This window comes from Pleurodeles waltl, chromosome 3_1 (assembly GCF_031143425.1).
Source record: "Pleurodeles waltl isolate 20211129_DDA chromosome 3_1, aPleWal1.hap1.20221129, whole genome shotgun sequence".
In the NCBI taxonomy this organism is placed as follows: domain Eukaryota; kingdom Metazoa; phylum Chordata; class Amphibia; order Caudata; family Salamandridae; genus Pleurodeles; species Pleurodeles waltl.
This window is the reverse complement of record NC_090440.1, coordinates 124521886-124539339: the sequence shown is the minus strand read 5'-3', so window position 1 is coordinate 124539339 and position 17454 is coordinate 124521886. Positions and strand designations below refer to the sequence as shown.

Sequence of the window (17454 nt, the reverse complement as noted above, 5' to 3'; positions counted from 1 at the left end):
CTGGACCAATGGGAAACAGCAGCCCTCATCCTGTTCAACCTCTCTGTGGCATTCAAAACAGTCTCCCACAACACATTCATCCACATTCAGTCACACAAGTGGATTCAACATATTGGATAACCTAGCGATGTTACATGAAGTGAGATGGCAAAATATTCATGTCAGAAATATCATCTGACATAAATATTGCAACCTATATATCGTTTACAGAAAGTATCATCCCATTGGGTGTAGATTTTGTATTGGTAACTCCAATTAGGTGATAGACAATAGACAATACATAGATACATAATATTTTTGTCAGAAAATATGATTCTGGTAATATTATAGTATCATATCTCCCAGAAAGCTAGGACCACCTTTTTTTCCAATTGACAGATGAGAGTACTACTTACGGCCATATTGCTTTGGCCACTAAGCCTCGACACAGACTCCTACACAACTTATTCTTTCAGTACATCTTCATCTTAGCCCAGTGCAGTCTTTATTCAACTCTCAACTGTTAGACCTGTCAGCGCTTGTTGTGGTATCCACTGTCTTTTTGGCTTCTGACCTGCTGTTTTTGATCCTGTGCTGTATTTTGTTTTGCTAGCTTTAGGACAATACCGATCAATTTTTAACTGTTGTTTGTATTAAATAGTCAGGGGTTTGATGCCCTCCTTGTGTCCCCTAGATGTGGAGTTACTGGGACTGGGGTAGGTTACCTGTTCCTGTATACATGAATAATCAATGTTGTTGCTGCTCTAATTTCTTCCATAAACGTGATGATCATATAAAATTGACATCTATTTTATATCACCCCGTATGTGGATTTATTCAAATATAGAATTGGTCGATGCTTGGACTAGAACATTAAGGGCCTCATTCGGACGGAGGAAGCACCGCCAACAGGCTGGCGGTGCTTCTGCGGCAATTCTGACCGCGGCGGTAAAGCCGCGGTCAGAAAAGGGGAATTTCCCCTGCCCCAGGGAATCCTCCACGGCGGCGCTGCAAGCAGCGCCGCCATGGGGATTCCGACCCCCTTCCCGCCAGCCTGTTCCTGCCGGTTTACACCGCCAGGAAGAGGATGGCGGGAACGGGTGTTGTGGGGCCCCCTAACAGGGCCCCATTCAGATTTTCAGTGTCTGCAAAGCAGACACTGAAAATCGCGACGGGTGCCACTGCACCCGTCGCACACCAGCAACTCCGCCGGCTCCATTCGGAGCCGGCTTCATCGTTGCTGGGGCTTTCCCGCTGGGCGGGCGGCCTTTTGGCGGTCGCCCGCCCGCCCAGCGGGAAAGTCAGAATGACCGCCGCGGTCATTTGACCGCGGTGCGGTCTTCTGGCGGTCTCCGCCCGGCGGGCGGCGCCCGACGCCCACCGGGGTCGGAATGACCCCCTAAATGTTGATATTCATCTACAGTATATTGAGTTGTTTATCAAAATGAGTCGTCCACCTTGAACATTTGTTACATTAGAAATCTAAGTACCCAGCTCTTGGGGGAATATTGGGTTATCCTGTCTATTATGGTACTAGTGGGCCTGCAGCACTGATTATGCTACCCACATGAGTAGCTCTGTAAACATGTCTCATACCTGCCACTGCAGTGTCTGTGTGTGCAGTTTTAAACTGCCCTCTCGACCTGGCAGGTGCACCCACTTGCCAGGCCCAAACCTTCCCTTTTGGGACAAGACATGCATTTTGTATTGGGCACCCTTCGCACGCCGATCTCTGCTGCCGCTCAGTTTATTTTCGATAGGGTATTGGGCCTGTCACAGCCCTCCCCTCTCGTTCTTGGGCAGCAGCCATCTTGGGGGTATACTGAGGACATGTGATGAGTGAGTCAGCACCGTTTATTCCAGGTGTGACGAGGTCACTCAGCAGCAATAACTTGTGACTGTCTTGAACTGCCATTATTTTAAAACCAATTTACTTACTATTCACTTTTATTGCATTGACATTTTGACTTTTTAAGGGGAGCCCTTTTTACCTGTTTTTATCTTTGGCTCCACATTTGCCTCCCGCTTTCCTCTTGGGCTATTTGGCAAGTTCATTGCTTGCTTACTTTTTTGGGGCAAGACCTGCTTTTTGTATCAGGCGCCCTTCGCGCACCGATCTATGCTGCAGCTCAGTTTATTTTTGATAGGGGATTGAGCCTGTCAGAGCCCTCTCCTCTAGTTTTTTGGGCAGCTGCCATTTTGGGGAAATACAGGTCATGTGATGAGTGAGCCCGCACCCTTTATTCAAGGTGCGACGCGGCCGCGCAGCGGCAATAACTTGTGAGTGTCTTGAACTGCCATTATTTTAAACGCAATTTATTTACTATTACTTTTTTTGCATTGAAATTTCGACTTTTTAGTGTGAGCCCTCTTTACCTGTTTTTATCTTTGGCTCCACATTTGCCTCCTGTGCCAGACCAGGAGCCGGAGGCTCTGCCTCTTTTCAGCCATTGTTAGCCTGTCTTTCTTACTCTTCTCATGCCCTTCACACTTTAGCAGGAGGACAGGGGTGCAAGCATGGGGTTCAGGCTGCCCCAGATAATGTAGATGGGTAGAGTTGCGATCACTGCAGTTGGACACCTGAGACACCGTCTTGCACCTCTCTTCCTCACATTCCTTTACAGGATGTGCTCGAAAGCTGTAATAACGTAGAGGTCTTTAGTACTAACTTCATGACCTGTGCCATAATTAACACGCACTCCCTGGTCAAACATAAGACCGAAATAGAAGAACTTATGGTCTACCAAAATTTAGACTGCCTCTTCATCATCGAACCCTGGGCCAAAGAAGACTCGGGCCCCGATTTTATAGCAGCCTCACCACCCGGCTATTCATTGCTCAGACTTGAGGAGGTGGTTTAGCCATCATTTCTAAGTCCATTTACTGCTGCCATTGGGAAGCCATTAATGTGACATCTGAGATCTGTGAGTGTGTCTTCTTAAGATTCGTCAGAAAAACAATGTGCTTTTTGAAGGTCTGTTGGTCTACCGGCTTCCTGGCCCCTTACTCCACCTTCCTACACCATTGGCCAGCTATAATTGAGCCTATAACTATGAATTCTAAGTGTATCATTCTGGGGGACTTCAACATTCACTTTGATGCTACCCAGGACTCTCACATTAACGAATTCCTGCACTTATGACGCGTTTTGACTTGAAGTTAAAAGTCACGTCCGCCACTCACTGAGCGGGCCATTTGCTGGATGGGATATTTACCCATCATAATAATTGCGTCCTTTTGGAGAATAGGGTCCTTGACTGGACAGACCACCATCTCCTCACTTTTAGGTTGATAAAATCTCTGTCCCCTCTGTATCCCGGCCCCTCCCTAAAGCCTATTAGACTTTGGAACAGCATTAAGGAACAACAATTAAGACCGGCACTGGCTATAGGCTGGGAAGCAGCAAAGAAACTCCCTGTCGGCTTCCGACAGGTTTAATTTTGGAGTCAAAATAGCGATTGACCAGATGGCACCTCTCAGGACCCCTCAATTTATGGCTGCTAGCTGCCCCTGGGTCACCAATGATCTCAAGAGCCTGCAGAGAAAATACCGCCAACAAGAACAGAGGTGGAAGTTAGACCCTAATCAAAAGGAAAAAGGAAAGCTCAGAGCAGGGCTTAGTGCCATAAAGATGCAATGAAAAAAGCTACAACCGAGTTCTACTCATGCAAAATTAAGGAAATAATGTCCTTAGAGAACTTTTTGGAGTGGTATGTAGGCATGTCTTCCTCTATAGCCCCAGAACTGGAGAATTATTAAGAATTCTGCAACAAGGTTGCCAACTTTTTTTAAAACAAGTTTATGCAAATTCAAACCTGCTTTGCTCAGCCACTGGGTGTACCAGACCCCTATGAACACTTAAATAGTTCAATAAGCTCTGATTTTCCTTTCCTGACTAATCTCAAGCCTCTGCAACTGGTGAAAATCAAAGAGCTCATGATGGGCATTAAGTCAGGCTCCCCCGGGGATCCCTGCCCCCACCACATATTGCAGCTTGCCCCAGAGCTAGTATCCTCAGCCCTTGTTCTGGTTTTCCAGGAGATTCTGAATACTGGAGCTTTTCTTCCATCATGGAAGGAAGCAAAAGTGGTTCCTCTAAAAAAGAAACTGGATGGAGCAGAGAATGATCTTAAAAATCCTTGGCCCATTGCCCTGCTGCCTTTTCAGATGAAAATCTTTGAAAAACATATTAATGCAAATTAGCCAAATTTCTCCAAGACTCTGGCAGCCTGTATTCCTCTCAGCACGGATTCAGTAAAGCCCATAGCAGTGAATCTACCCTCATTACTACATCGGACACAATTCGTAGACTAGTTGATGAGGGGCAGGGAGCCATCTTAGTGCTACTGGACCTATCTGCCTATTTTTTACACCATCTCGCCACGCATCATGGCACACCATCTCCATCAAGCGGGTGTCAGAGGGACAGCTCTAAATATTCTTTAGTCCTTCCTAGGGGAAAGATCGACCATGGTAAGCTGTGGTGATTTCAGAGCTCCCTCATATCAATTACCATGTGGGGTTCTTCAGGGCTCCTCTCTCAGGCCCACATTGTTTGATTTGTACATAGCCCCATTGGCCAAACTCATCCGGTCATTTGGCTTTTTGGCCACCTCTTATGTGAACAACACTGAACTGGTGATTCCCATTCATAAGAACTGGAGGAAGTTGCAGATCACTTCCATCGCTGCATGAGTGAGATTAACAGATGGATGGGTCTTAATTGGCTCAAGATGAACGGCAACAAGACAGAGATCTGCTCTTTGGCTCTTGCAGGGATTTGTGGAGCTCACGTTGGTGGCCTACATCATGCGGCGACCTGCCTGCCCCCATAACCTCCACCAGAAATCTGGGGGTCATGTTTGACAACTGTCTGTCTTTTAAGTCTCAAGCTAACTCTACCCCCAAAGCTGCTTTTTGAACTATCAAAATTTTTCCATATTTACAAAAGGAGGTTAGAATCACAGTGTCCCTCGCTCTGGTGATCTCCAAACTGGACTACCACAAAGCCTTGATGCTAAACATTGATAAAGACATCCTTGGTAAACTTCAATTAATCCAGAACACGGCCGCTTGTCTTATATTACATCTTCCCCACTCAGCCTCTGCTAGCGGCAGCCTTAAACAGCTACATTGGTTATCTGTCAGGAAGCGTATCATTTTCAAGACTCTATGTTTGGCTCATAAGTCCCTTCATTTGTTAGGATCTGAATACCTTTCCCCTATGTTTTACTGGTACATGCCTGGTCATCAGCTCAGATGAGCAGGATCTCACCTGATCCCTGTCCCTTGCACTTGCAAGCTCAGATGGGGCGACAAAGCATTTGTAGTGGCCGCCGTCAAACATTGGAACAGGTTCCCTCTGACGATTAGGAAAGAACATAACTTTTTGGCCTTCAGGAAGCAGTTGAAAACCTGGCTGTTTCCTCAGTAGCTCTTCTTTTTCTCCCTCTTGTTATGTTCTCTGTCACTCTACATACTGTTGCCCAACGCTTCGATGGTACAGCCGGAATGCGCTTTACAAATAGACATACATACATACATTCATTTTTATTGCTGCCTGAAAGCTGGAAGCACAAAGAAATCTGCAGCAGGTGTTTTTAAATCCTAGGCTATTGCTAAATCACCCCCTCCCCCCAGGTCTGTGCCCCTATCCAGGTCAGCTCCCAGTGCGGCCTCGCACCACCCTAAAGCCGGCCCTGGTAGTATCCTGCTGACAGTAGCAGTGGCAGGAGACCATTAAGGTAGCGCAGGAATGTTAGCGGATTCAGAAATATTGATGCTCTAAAACTGATACTGTAACCAATATAAAATTAACTGGGATTGAATCTTTATGTCTACAGTATTGGGCATCAGTGTAGCCAGTGTATCAGAAATCGTCATTCTCACTTGCATTCTTGTCGCAACAGTAATGGTGTACTGAAACTGTGTTTACATCTATGTTGCTGTACATTTTACATTGCAATCCATGCAATACTTATGTTTCTTTGCAGACTACATACATGTGTGCCATGTCGTCTTCAAATCTACCTACACCCCAGTGCTCCCGTCGTCCAAACTATCTTCAGAATAAAGACGTTGAAGGCAAGAAAAACCTGCATCTATTCAGGTGACCATTCATGCATAATTTGGAAAGTTCTAGCACATGCATAGGCTCCAGATAGATGTGCAGTTATAAATACACCATGTGTAGAAGATGTGACACTGTTTCATTGTGGAATCATGTATGCCCTGTCCTCTGTCTACGAAATGAGGTTGTGTGGGGCCACCATCTTCATGGAAGTACGTGGGGCATTTCTATGAAGTATACCTAATCAGTATGGTATATTGGACCAGAAATTCTTGATTTACCACCATCTGCTTAATAAACTAGATACTGTGAGAGGCCTACAGTACTATGAATTCTTGTGATGACTGTGGAGAGATAGACAGAGAGAGATAGATAAATAGAGAGACAGATAGACACAGTGTTCCAGTCTCAAAAGCTATTGATTCAGTTTTAAACTTTCATCAATAAACTGCTGAAAAGTGGTGGTAGAGCTTCCTTTCAGGTCATAGCCAAAAGATGGATGTAGATTCTGACTTCATGGTATGCTGGAGAATATAATGAAGCAGTAATGTATTTCTGTGATGGTATAAATAGATAAGGAGGCTAATGCAATTTCTGCCCAAGCCTTACCTTTGTCTTGTGTTGTGCTTTCTGACGCTGGTTCTGCTACAAGAGGTTGTGGTTGTATCTGATTTGGCTGATGTAAAGAAGAATGCTTGCTGAGATGCTGAGGATGAGTTTGGCTTTGAGCTAAACATGGCATACTTCTTCTTGCAGACGGTTTTAAGGTTTCTTCTCTGTCAGTTCCACTTCTACTTGTATTCATACCTGCAAAAACAAAACATGTTTCAACACTTTGACAATGCATGCATACAATTAGTGAGGTTTTTGTAATAAGGTTTAATTATCTAAAGATTAAACAATTGACAAAACCGTCATGGTTCGATTTTTATATGATGACATATTAGTGTGATGATTATTAGGTTTTCATTTTGAAGTGCTTGGATTTCTATGTCAAGGACAGAAGTGTACTTGTTTGTGGAACTTGTCTGTTATTGGTATTTATCTGTATCAGTACACATGACTGTGTCATAATTGAACAATGAGCAGTGTTAGGTGATATACACTAGATCAGAGACAGTGATTGAGCTGGATACCTATTTTAATTCAGATTTATCAAAACAAAAGTATGGTATCTCACTTTTCAGAACGTAAAACTCTATTGTTGCTTGGAAATTCCCTGCTGAAAATGTCAGTCCCTGAATTCAGACATCTAAATACACAGGGTGTAAGTCCTCATCTACATATCATGGTATGATGCATTCTTGAGCTCCAGCCCTGGGTCCACGAGTAGTGTTCTGTTGTTCATTGTTGTCAAGCCAGCCAGTCCTTATGTTATCATGGTTGGGTCAAATATGTTGACTCCCATGGGTTAAAATGTGTAAGGATGCCAGCAAATTAATATGTGTTGCTGTCCCTCAACCACATAGTTACAAATATTGAAGATCTATATTCAGACCTTTTGTAAAACTTGATTTCAACATGTTTCTGTGCTTGTCATTTGCTGTAGATATTAATTCATCAGACCAATAAACCATCTGAGCAGAAAGCAGTAACTCACAGTGCTAACTGTGAATTTCTGTGGAGACATTATTATTAAGGTATATATTTCAGTGGAGACATTATTATAAAATATATTATATTATCATATTTCCTCAACTGATATATACTTCAGTGTTCTTGACACCTCTAGTATACATATTTTATAGTGCAGTCAGCACACTGACTGGTAAATTTTTGTTCCTGCACTCTGAGAACGCCAAACTGGGCTTGGCCAAATCTAGCAACAACTTATTAAAACAATATAAAATACTGTTAGAAATTGGGTTCTGTAGTTGGAAGAGGTATGCACAGCGTACAAGTAGGAACCACAATCCTAAGCAGGGACAAAATTGGCAGATTAACCTTTGATGGCGGACGCTTTTTCAAGCTAACAAGAAATAGGACTTATCGTGGCCCTCTAAATTGCCAACTACCATGTATTAATTTGGAAGACTTGGAAGTTGTCCGGTTTGGGGATATCACATTAATTGGCCCTCTATATTTCCCAATTGTAGGTATACATTCATCCTTGGGCTGTTTCACTTGACTGACCGGCAACATATATAGTATCTAACCTGCTATAAAGATGATTTGATTCTGATCTTTCTGCCTTGAAAAAGTCACTGTGTGAGAAACACGTGTTGGCAGCCATTGCAAAGAATAATTACGTGTGGCTGTTATTACAAAAACTGACTACGAACTATTACCTCTTGGACTTGATTAAATAGAAATATAAATTACATCAAGGAGGCTCTCTTTTTATACAACTAAATTACAAAATTGTTATCTAAGTGAATTTTCTTTGGAAAAATAAATTTATTTAGAGATAAAATACATTGAACATCAGATTCTTCGACAACATACGATTGCTGTTTATATACATTTGTCGAGTGCTGCGATCTTCAAATATATATTTACATTTTGTGTGTGTTTTGTGATACATACAGGGTTGTCTTTAGGCAGTAGGACATCAATGACCACTTAACACCACCACACAGAGCTCCATGACCAACAATAATGGGATCAATAACTGAAGGCAAAAATCTGGGAGAATTCACCAAAAAGATTATCATATACACTCATTTCATTATGGTGCAACAACAAAAGCAATGTTGAGACAGAGCATAGTCGATACTAGAGACGATGTAAGGCAAAAGGAAAAAACAAATTGAGGCAAGTAGTCCTTATGTTGTAAATCCCTACTTACATGTCTCTGTATATGGGTATTTTGAAAGGAGCACAAGCAAAGACAGACTTTGACACATATGAGAGCATTGTTGGTGGAAAGGTGAATTCAGATGGGTGGGCTAAATAGGTCTTGAAGAATACCTTCCTTCAATTTCTATTTATCTACATATTTTATTTTGCATATATACCATTATCATAGTGTAACAGCAAAGTTCCAAACATAGTGCTAGAGCCCAAGTGTAACTAAAGTACTTGACTTATTAAAGAATGACATACCTATTGTTGCTTCAAATAATGAATCAAAAGATATATTGAAGTTCAGAGCTGCATTAATAATTGTAATCATTGTGTGAGAGTTAAATGATTAGGGTTATTATGTAAATGTTTCTCAACCTACAGCATGCATTTTTATCTTAAGCCAAGTTACAGCAGCATGTTTGTATTTTTTATTTAAGTTTAACCCTGGAGGCTGATAAGTTATGGTCTAATCTTTACTCTACTATTGGAATACATTGTTCTCATTGTTCCTGTTCTACACAGGTTTTAGTGCATATGTTTTAAAAAATACTATTGAGCTGCACAAATCACAGTCAACAATTACTGGCTTCATCTCCCCACACACGAACCAGCATACCATATGGCCAGGCATATCATTCAGTTAGGAGGATTTTTTAGGGCCATTTATGTGAACCTAAGACACACCACTCTCAGGGGACCGACAGTAGTAATGATAGGACTCAGGCAGACAGCACATCAGGTGCTTGGCTGGAAAAACAAGATAACCCAGCCCTCTCCTTTGTGGGACTCAGGTTAACTGGGAACCCTAGGGTCACAACCTGGATTTGATAAATTGGACCTCACTGGTCTTTCTAGGGTAGGGGACCTCTGGTCTTAGGGAGGTGCCCCCCCCCCCTTTGTTGACTTGTAACAGGACTACCATTTGACCCTCACTGAGACCTGCTCAGTATCTGTAGCTGCAGATACTACATGCACTCTGAGAGGCATGTCCTAGGGGAATGTATCTCCCTGAGTCCTTTCCTCTGAAGGACAGGTTGCTTGATGATCACATGCCCGACAGGGCAATCTTCTTCACATACTAAAAACTGATGAACAATTAACCAAACACACTTCAACACTTGCAGGGCCAATGGAAGCATGATTTGGTAGATTATGACTGGCCTAAATCACTTATGTCTACAAGAGAGGTTGCAATAAAGTCTGAATTCTGCTTAGTACAGCTCAAAATTATTCACCAGTCTTATTTTGCATGAACTTCAATGGTGAAAATGGTCAGGCAGATGGATGCATGCAGTCGTAGACAATGTGGCCAGATGGGGACCTTCTTCCACATCATTTAGAGCCGCCCAGTGATTCAATCCTTTTGGGGTTCAGTGTTCGCCTGCATGAATGACTTATGCGGGAGCACTATTGAAGCCTCAGCTAAATAGAGTTTGTTAAATATCTGGGGAGATACCGAATGGATACCGAATGGATCTGAATGATACCGAATGGATCTGAATGACTTTGGGTGTTGCAGTAGCTAAACGCAGTACTGTGTGAATCTGGGATTGGGGCATGCACAACAGTTGGAGGACTGAAAACGGGACATGGACTAATGCATGTTGGTGGTGAGAGTATTATATATATCAGTCAGGGTTGTCCCCATAAGTGGACTAAAATTTGGGCCCAATAGAAGGAGTTCAGGAGGGGTCTCTGTGCTCCACCCCTCTCAAATGGCGTGATGGCAATATTTTCAAATATCTTAACTCACATGATATGGTTGGTGAGGTGGGGGGACGGGAGTATGGGAATGTGAATGGTGTTTAAAGAAGGGCAATCCATGGTGTCATGTCAGTATGTGATGTTATGTGGTCAACGTCTTTTTATTGCTTGTTTTATTTTAATAAAATGATCTTATAAGAAAAAGATTTAATGCATATGTTGCTTGCATTTCCTGGTTTAGCAACTGCACATTGGAAATATATTACACTAATGTTGTTTAAATGGGGGATTCGAATGTAGTATGATGCAACCTTATTATTTTATATTAAACTATAACTTTTTTAAATGTTTATTGATATTTAGGATTTTATTGTAAATTATATGGAATATACAATGTTATGAATAAATTCCAATCACACTAAACAGCAAGACCTACTGACTGTGTGAGTGCTTTTGTTTGGATGATCAGTTAATATAGCAATTAACATAATGAAGTAATTTGTCTCCAAAGAGAACAAGTACAGACAATAGTATTGATAGGGATATACAACTATCTATTTTAATGAGTCATTGTGAATATTGATGCTGAAAAGGTTAAACAAATCTTGATGACCATCTTCCTTCTATTGCACTTCATCTAGATCTACATCTGTCTTCTGTATTGTTGATAAAGTAACGGACAGACGTTTTTTAATGCAGGTAAAGCATGCATAATTCAACTCATCAGTTTTGTATGCCATTATCTAACTGGAGGCCAAAACACCTATCGCTTTAGCTTTTTAAAACTTTCAGTACATCTTACAGGTTTTAACCTTGACCTTTGCCATGTAAAACACTTTAACATGAACCATTGTTTTCAGCTCAGGGTACACATTTGTAAAATGGGTATATTGAAACTGCAAATAGCTTAAGTCAAACTGTCATTTTCAACAAGCACCACTAATCTATCTCAGGGATGACTACTTGATTCATCCCCCTTGTTTGTAAATCACAAGGGTTACCTTCTAAGAAGGGGGGGGCATTAAAACATTACACTTGGAATTGAGTTAGTCAGGATTTTAAAAATATTCTAATAGCACTGGTAAAATATAAAATAAAAATGTCTCAAAAGCATGCCTATGGCATCATCACATTATAGAAAGGTAAATATTCTGCATGTGTAAAAGATTTCCTTTTATAATTATGTTGTGAAAGAGGAACAAATAATACAGTCCACTCATTACAAATGAAAAATGAGTTGAAGAAAATTAAGGTTAACCTATAACCTTATAAACATAAGGTTAATAATTTAAAAGAAATATGAAACTGTATGGAGGCCATATATTCACTGAGAGGGCTGACTTCAAATGAGCAGTCCAAAGGACAGAAGAGTGTCAGAAGTGGTTGGCATCCTAAAGAAGGCACTTTGCGGTTCACTTGTTCTCCAGGAACTTAAGGTGCTTCATTTCTCTAAAAAGCTGGACTTTACAGACCATTTCAGTACAGATAGCTTTTCCAGGTTCTTTCACTTAGGTGACAAGAACTGCAAAGTCAAAGGCTAAGTTGCTCCTCTCCTTTCATTTGAGTGGTGGCAGTGTGAGAAAGTGCCTCCTTTTGTCTAGCCATGTCCATCCACCCAGCAATGCGTGAGTTTAGCGTGAACAGAATCTCTGACGCATTTGAGAAAACGTGCTCCATGGAGCTCTGTATTGTAAACACAGCCCATCTATGGCATAGTTAGGGGATCGTAGGGCAGTGTAAGAAATCTGACACATTCGGCTGATGCATCAGATTCTTGTAAATTAGGCCCTTAGTGTTTGTATGTGAACACAAAGTTAAGGATGGCATGTTCCTGCAGAGTTCCTGTAGTGATTGTTCTCCAAAAGCTATTTTTGACAAACTAAGGCGTAATGTAAATGCTAAATCTGTAATTACATTTTAGAACAAGTTACAAAGTCCATTCAACCACTCTATTTAATAAATATAAAAAACCCAACATAATGATGAAGTTGGATTTTTGCTAAACATGCAGAATAAATACAAAGCCATTTTAAGTTACACTTAGGGCCTCATAACGTGTCTAGCGGTCAACAGAACACCAGACTCATGGTGGTGGACATGACTGCTGCCGGTTTCGCAGGCCAAATTATTCGTTTTTTGGTCGGACCACCAAATGACTGCCGTCTCTGCCGGACACAATGTTCCTGATGGGCTGACACTGGTGCAGGTTGGAATCAGCCAGGGTGGTTCTCCGCCAGCCTTTTCATGCTGGTTTCACTGCCATGAAAAGGCTGGCAGAGGACAGGTGCAGGTGGCCATGGCATGGGCATGACAGTGCACGGGCCCCCCTGCCCAGCACCCTCATAATGCGCACTGTCTTCTGTGCAGACTGCACATTAAGAGGGCGCAGGTGCCCCCTGCGAGCAGCAGCATTGCCGCTGAGCCAGCGACAATGCTGCCACCACTTTCCCACTGGACTAGCGGGCAGAAACCATGGTTTCCGCCCATCAGCCCAGCAGAAAAGTCATAATGGGGTCGGCGGGGAGGGTGCCAGTAAGAAGGCAATCTCCCAGTTGCAAGTTTGGTGGATGGGTTTTCCCGTCTGCCGAACTCGTGATAGGCCCTTTAGTTTGCCTGCAGCTGGCTTGCCAGTGCTGTCTTTGTTGATATGTGAAATACTGTTACCAGAGCCAATGGCTTTGGCCTGGTGGGATGACTTGGGTGTGGAATGTCACGTAGCTCAACCCTAGAAGGGGGTGGGGTCCAGGAACATTTCTAACTCGAATGGGAATAGGGTGGAACCTGTACCTTTATAGCTTAGTGATAAATAAAGCCTAGAAAAGAGGGGTTTCAGAATACACTTTACCCTTCCTGTCTTCAGTCTCAGTGGAAGAGGGTGCTGGCCTCAGAACCAGTTTAGAGGTGAATGATCATTACCCTAGACACACTCTTAGAGGGTTAGGGGTTCTGCCATGGTGAATTTTACTGAGAAGGGTGCATTGTGGGCTAATTTGCAGTGAAGCAAGCATGATATGCTTCAAAAGGGGAAAGGGTTCCCCTGGGAGCTCTTTCTCATTTGTAGGAAACTCTGTTACTGTTTGGTGGAGGGGGGCAATCACTTTACAACCAACAACCACAAACCTTCAAGGTTGAAGTCACAAGCAAACCCTAAATTAACCAGTGCTCAGTTCTTGGGTAGCAAAGTGTAAAGTATTTGTATAACAATTCAAACAGTAATTGTGAAAACACACCAGAAAAGCATCCCACAAAAGAGTTAGAAAAATAGAGTATTTTTGATAAATAAAACAAGACCATAAAAATAAACATCCAATTAATAGAACCAGACATAGTCAATTTTTAAAGCTTTTGTAAAAATACCACCAAAAGGCGTAAAGTTCTAACTGTGGATACCTGATTGCACTGGACCATGCAAAGTCACAAGTTCAGGCTGACCACGATGGAGCGCAGGCACCTACAGGGACACAGTTAGGCCCGCTGAACAGAGTACCTTCAATCCTCATATGCAGAGCATTGCAAGAATCAGCATCGAAGATGAGTCGTGGAGCCGAATCAATGCGTTGGGTCTTAGATGCAGTGAGGGTGTAGTGTGAGAGGTCTGTGGCATCATTGAAGGTGATAATGATGATGGCTTGCAATGCAAAGTGAGGCACTGAGGATGTGTTGCAAAGTCCTGATGATGCATTGGTTTCAATTAGCTGCAAGTCTTTGATGCAGGGTCCGGTGTTGTCAACAAAGCTGACGTCGGGGAGGGATGCGCGGGCCTGTGGTGAAGATGGATTGTGCAGTAGTGTTTTGATTGCTGTGGCTGGTTCTGAAGCGATGCAGGTCTTTGCAGCAGTTCTGATCCACACAGTAGCAGTGAAGCATCAGTTATTTTCAGGGTTGTGCCGCACAGCAGAGGAGATGTGTTGGTTCCACTTGATCCACAAAGGCTAGCAGAACACCTTACACCACTTACAAGGGTATTTTCAAAACTGCAATTAAAATCTGAATTCACCATAAGTTATGATTTTTCATTACAATTCCAAAGACATCAAAGATGAACTGCTTACCTGTTCCCATTTGGAATTTACAGCGTGTTAAATGTAATAAGGTAACCCCAATGTTAGTCTAAGTGAGAGGTAGGCCTTGCAGTAGTAAAAAATATTTTAAGAGTTTTCTACTACCAGGACATGTCAAACTCAGACGTACATGTCCTCGCTTTTAAATACACAACACCCTGCCCTCTGGGCTGTCCTGGGCCTAACCTAGGGGTGACTTACATGTATAAAAAGGGATGGTGTGGACCTGGCAATAGGTTTATTTTGCCAGTTCGACATGGCAGTTAAAACTGGACACCAGGTTTGCAATGGCAGACCAGAGACATGTGTAAAGGGCTACTCAAGTGGGTGGGAAAGTCAGTGCTGCAGACCCACTAATAGCATTTAATTTACAGGCCCTGGGCACATGTAGTGCTACTTTACTAGAACTTACAAGTAAAAGAAATGTGCCAATTGAGGATAACCCAATTCTACCATGTTTTAAGGAGTGACCACATGCACTTCAGCAGTGGATAGCAGTTAGTAAAGTATGCAGAGTTCTAAGGCTAGTAAAAACAGGATCAGCAAAAATGGAAGAGGAAAGCAGAAGGTTTTGGGGGAAGACCAGCCTAAAGCTGACAGGTTCAACACCATTGATCAAGTATGTTTAGGGGTTGTCAGGGTTGTTTGGGCTACCGAATCTGATAAAAGTAGCATCTCACCCCCAGCTCCCCAAAGCACCTCTGGACCTGTGAAATAATAGAGAACTAGACATATGTGGGAACCTCAGTGCTGGACCTGTTGCCACTGGTACTCAGGACAGAGAAGTGAACTCCAACTGACAGTTAGCAGTGGACCAGTGGCAAGTGGATCCTATCTGGACTGCTGTCCCTGAGATCTGGTGAGCCGTAGAAGCGACCAAGTGGAGTCATTCCAACCAACTGGAAAAGTTGGGATTTAGAAAATGGTGACCTTCAGAGAACCAAGACTAACCAACCACAGCTATTCACCTAAGGTGCGACATAGTGGGCAAGAAAATAAGGCTACTCCTATTGAGAATTTTTTTCCTCCCAAAAGCAGACTTCAGTGGACCCTATCAGCTAAGGTAGCCATCCTGCACTGCTACAGCTTCCAGGCCTCCAACTAGAGGTTTTCAAGCTACAAAACATGTCTACATCTGAAGGTAAAAATCTTGATTGGGTGAAGGTGCAAAATGTATTAAATCGATGAATGGAATTCGGTGGCACAAATATTCAATTTTACCATTTTGGGCTTCAGAAGGACCTCATCCATTGGCTATCTGTCTTCAGAGAATTTTGCTGGCTATAACCTATAACCTGGATATAACCTTCGACCTTGATAGACTAGTGATTTCGATTTCCATTATAAAAAGCCTAAGTAAGAAGGTAAAATCTTTGATTAGGACAAGCCACTTGATGTATCTGACATCTGCTTCATCACAGTCGGCCTGTAATTGCTTTATGTTCCTGTCAACCAAATAAAGAGACTTATGATTGACATTTTACTTTTTCTTGGTGCATTTTTGTCTCATGATTTAGAAAATACAAAGCCTCCTTACTTGATTTTAGCCTTTTTATTAATATTTAGAAATTATGTGCAAGAGTATTATTGTGTTGTTCTTTGACTTCTTAAATGTGTGGTACTTTTAAATATTTTTCATATTATTCTAAATTATGCCTGCTCTATCCAATTTGCTACCCAGGGATGAGCCATGCTAATAACCCATGTTTCTACAGATTCCTACTAATAATGTCTGGTACTCAAAATGAGTCACTAGAAATAAAAATGTATGAAAACATCTTCTTAAAAAGTCCCTTTTAAGCTAGACCTTCTGTATTCAATGGATAGATTGGCCTTGGGTCATCAGTGTCATTCAAGCCATCCTCTGGCTGAAGACCTTTTCAAACACGTCTCCGTTTAACTCCCCATAGTAGTTTAGTTTTACCATCAAGCCATTGCCTGTTTGGGTATATCATACCTCCTAGAGCAGTGGTTCCCAACCTTTTCACTTCTGTGGACCTCCTCTTTATCATTACTGGAACCCGGGGACCCCCACTGAATATTATAGGAATCCGGGGACTCCCTAGTGAGTCATTACTGAAAGGTCGGGACCTAATCTGTTAACATTATTTAATTTTCTAAGCAGTCGCGGACCCCCTGAGGAGGCTTCGCAGGACTCCCAGGGGTCCTCGGACCACAGGTTGGGAACCACTGTCCTAGAGAGTTCAAACTGAAATGCATATGGGATTATTTTACAACCCAAATTTACAGTTTAAGAAAGGTGTTTTGTCACAATCCCGAGGAGTTATTTATCCCACACACGCCATTCATAACGCTATCTTTTAATTCATTAAAAGTAACTGATATTTCAGATTCTGTTATCAGTGTGAGCTGAAATTAAGATGTTCTCACAGTGGCGTTTAGGTTTTAAAATTGTGACGGTCTCAGTTTAGGTAGCCGAATTTTCACAAGATCAGCAATTTTTTAAGGCGGGGTTGTGCGAGCCTTTGAGTGTGCATTTTGTGACCAGTCCAGCTTATCTCCAAATGTGATGCGACTGTCTTTCCCTCTTTCCATCCACTGCATAGGAGTTACTATTGCACATCCCTCCTCATTCGTGGCAGAGAAATATACAGATGTAAGTTCATTTACAACTTCTAGGATTCCTTGTTGGCATTCCTGGCAGGCGTAAATTAAGTCATTTTTGATAGAATTGTATATTTATGGAAGGAAATACTTTTGTGTATTGCCCCCTGTTGTTTTGAATTACATGTGGAGTATGAGTCATCTTAAAATGCTCCCATTGCGTCACTTTAAAACACCAAATGAGTCATCTGGGTATGTGTTGTTATGCATCACTACTGCAGGCTGTAT

At 42.3% G+C, this 17454-nt stretch overlaps 1 protein-coding gene across 3 annotated transcripts in view; it reads right to left on the bottom strand.

Annotated features, from left to right (window-relative positions):
* ANO3 (anoctamin 3) overlaps positions 1–17454 on the bottom strand; it is a 1608515-nt gene that overhangs the window by 1433057 nt on the left and 158004 nt on the right. For all 3 annotated transcript variants that reach the window (XM_069221955.1, XM_069221956.1, XM_069221954.1), the window contains exon 2: positions 6659–6856. In XM_069221955.1, coding sequence (XP_069078056.1) covers positions 6659–6856 — 198 coding nt within the window. The remainder of the gene's footprint in view (positions 1–6658; positions 6857–17454) is intronic.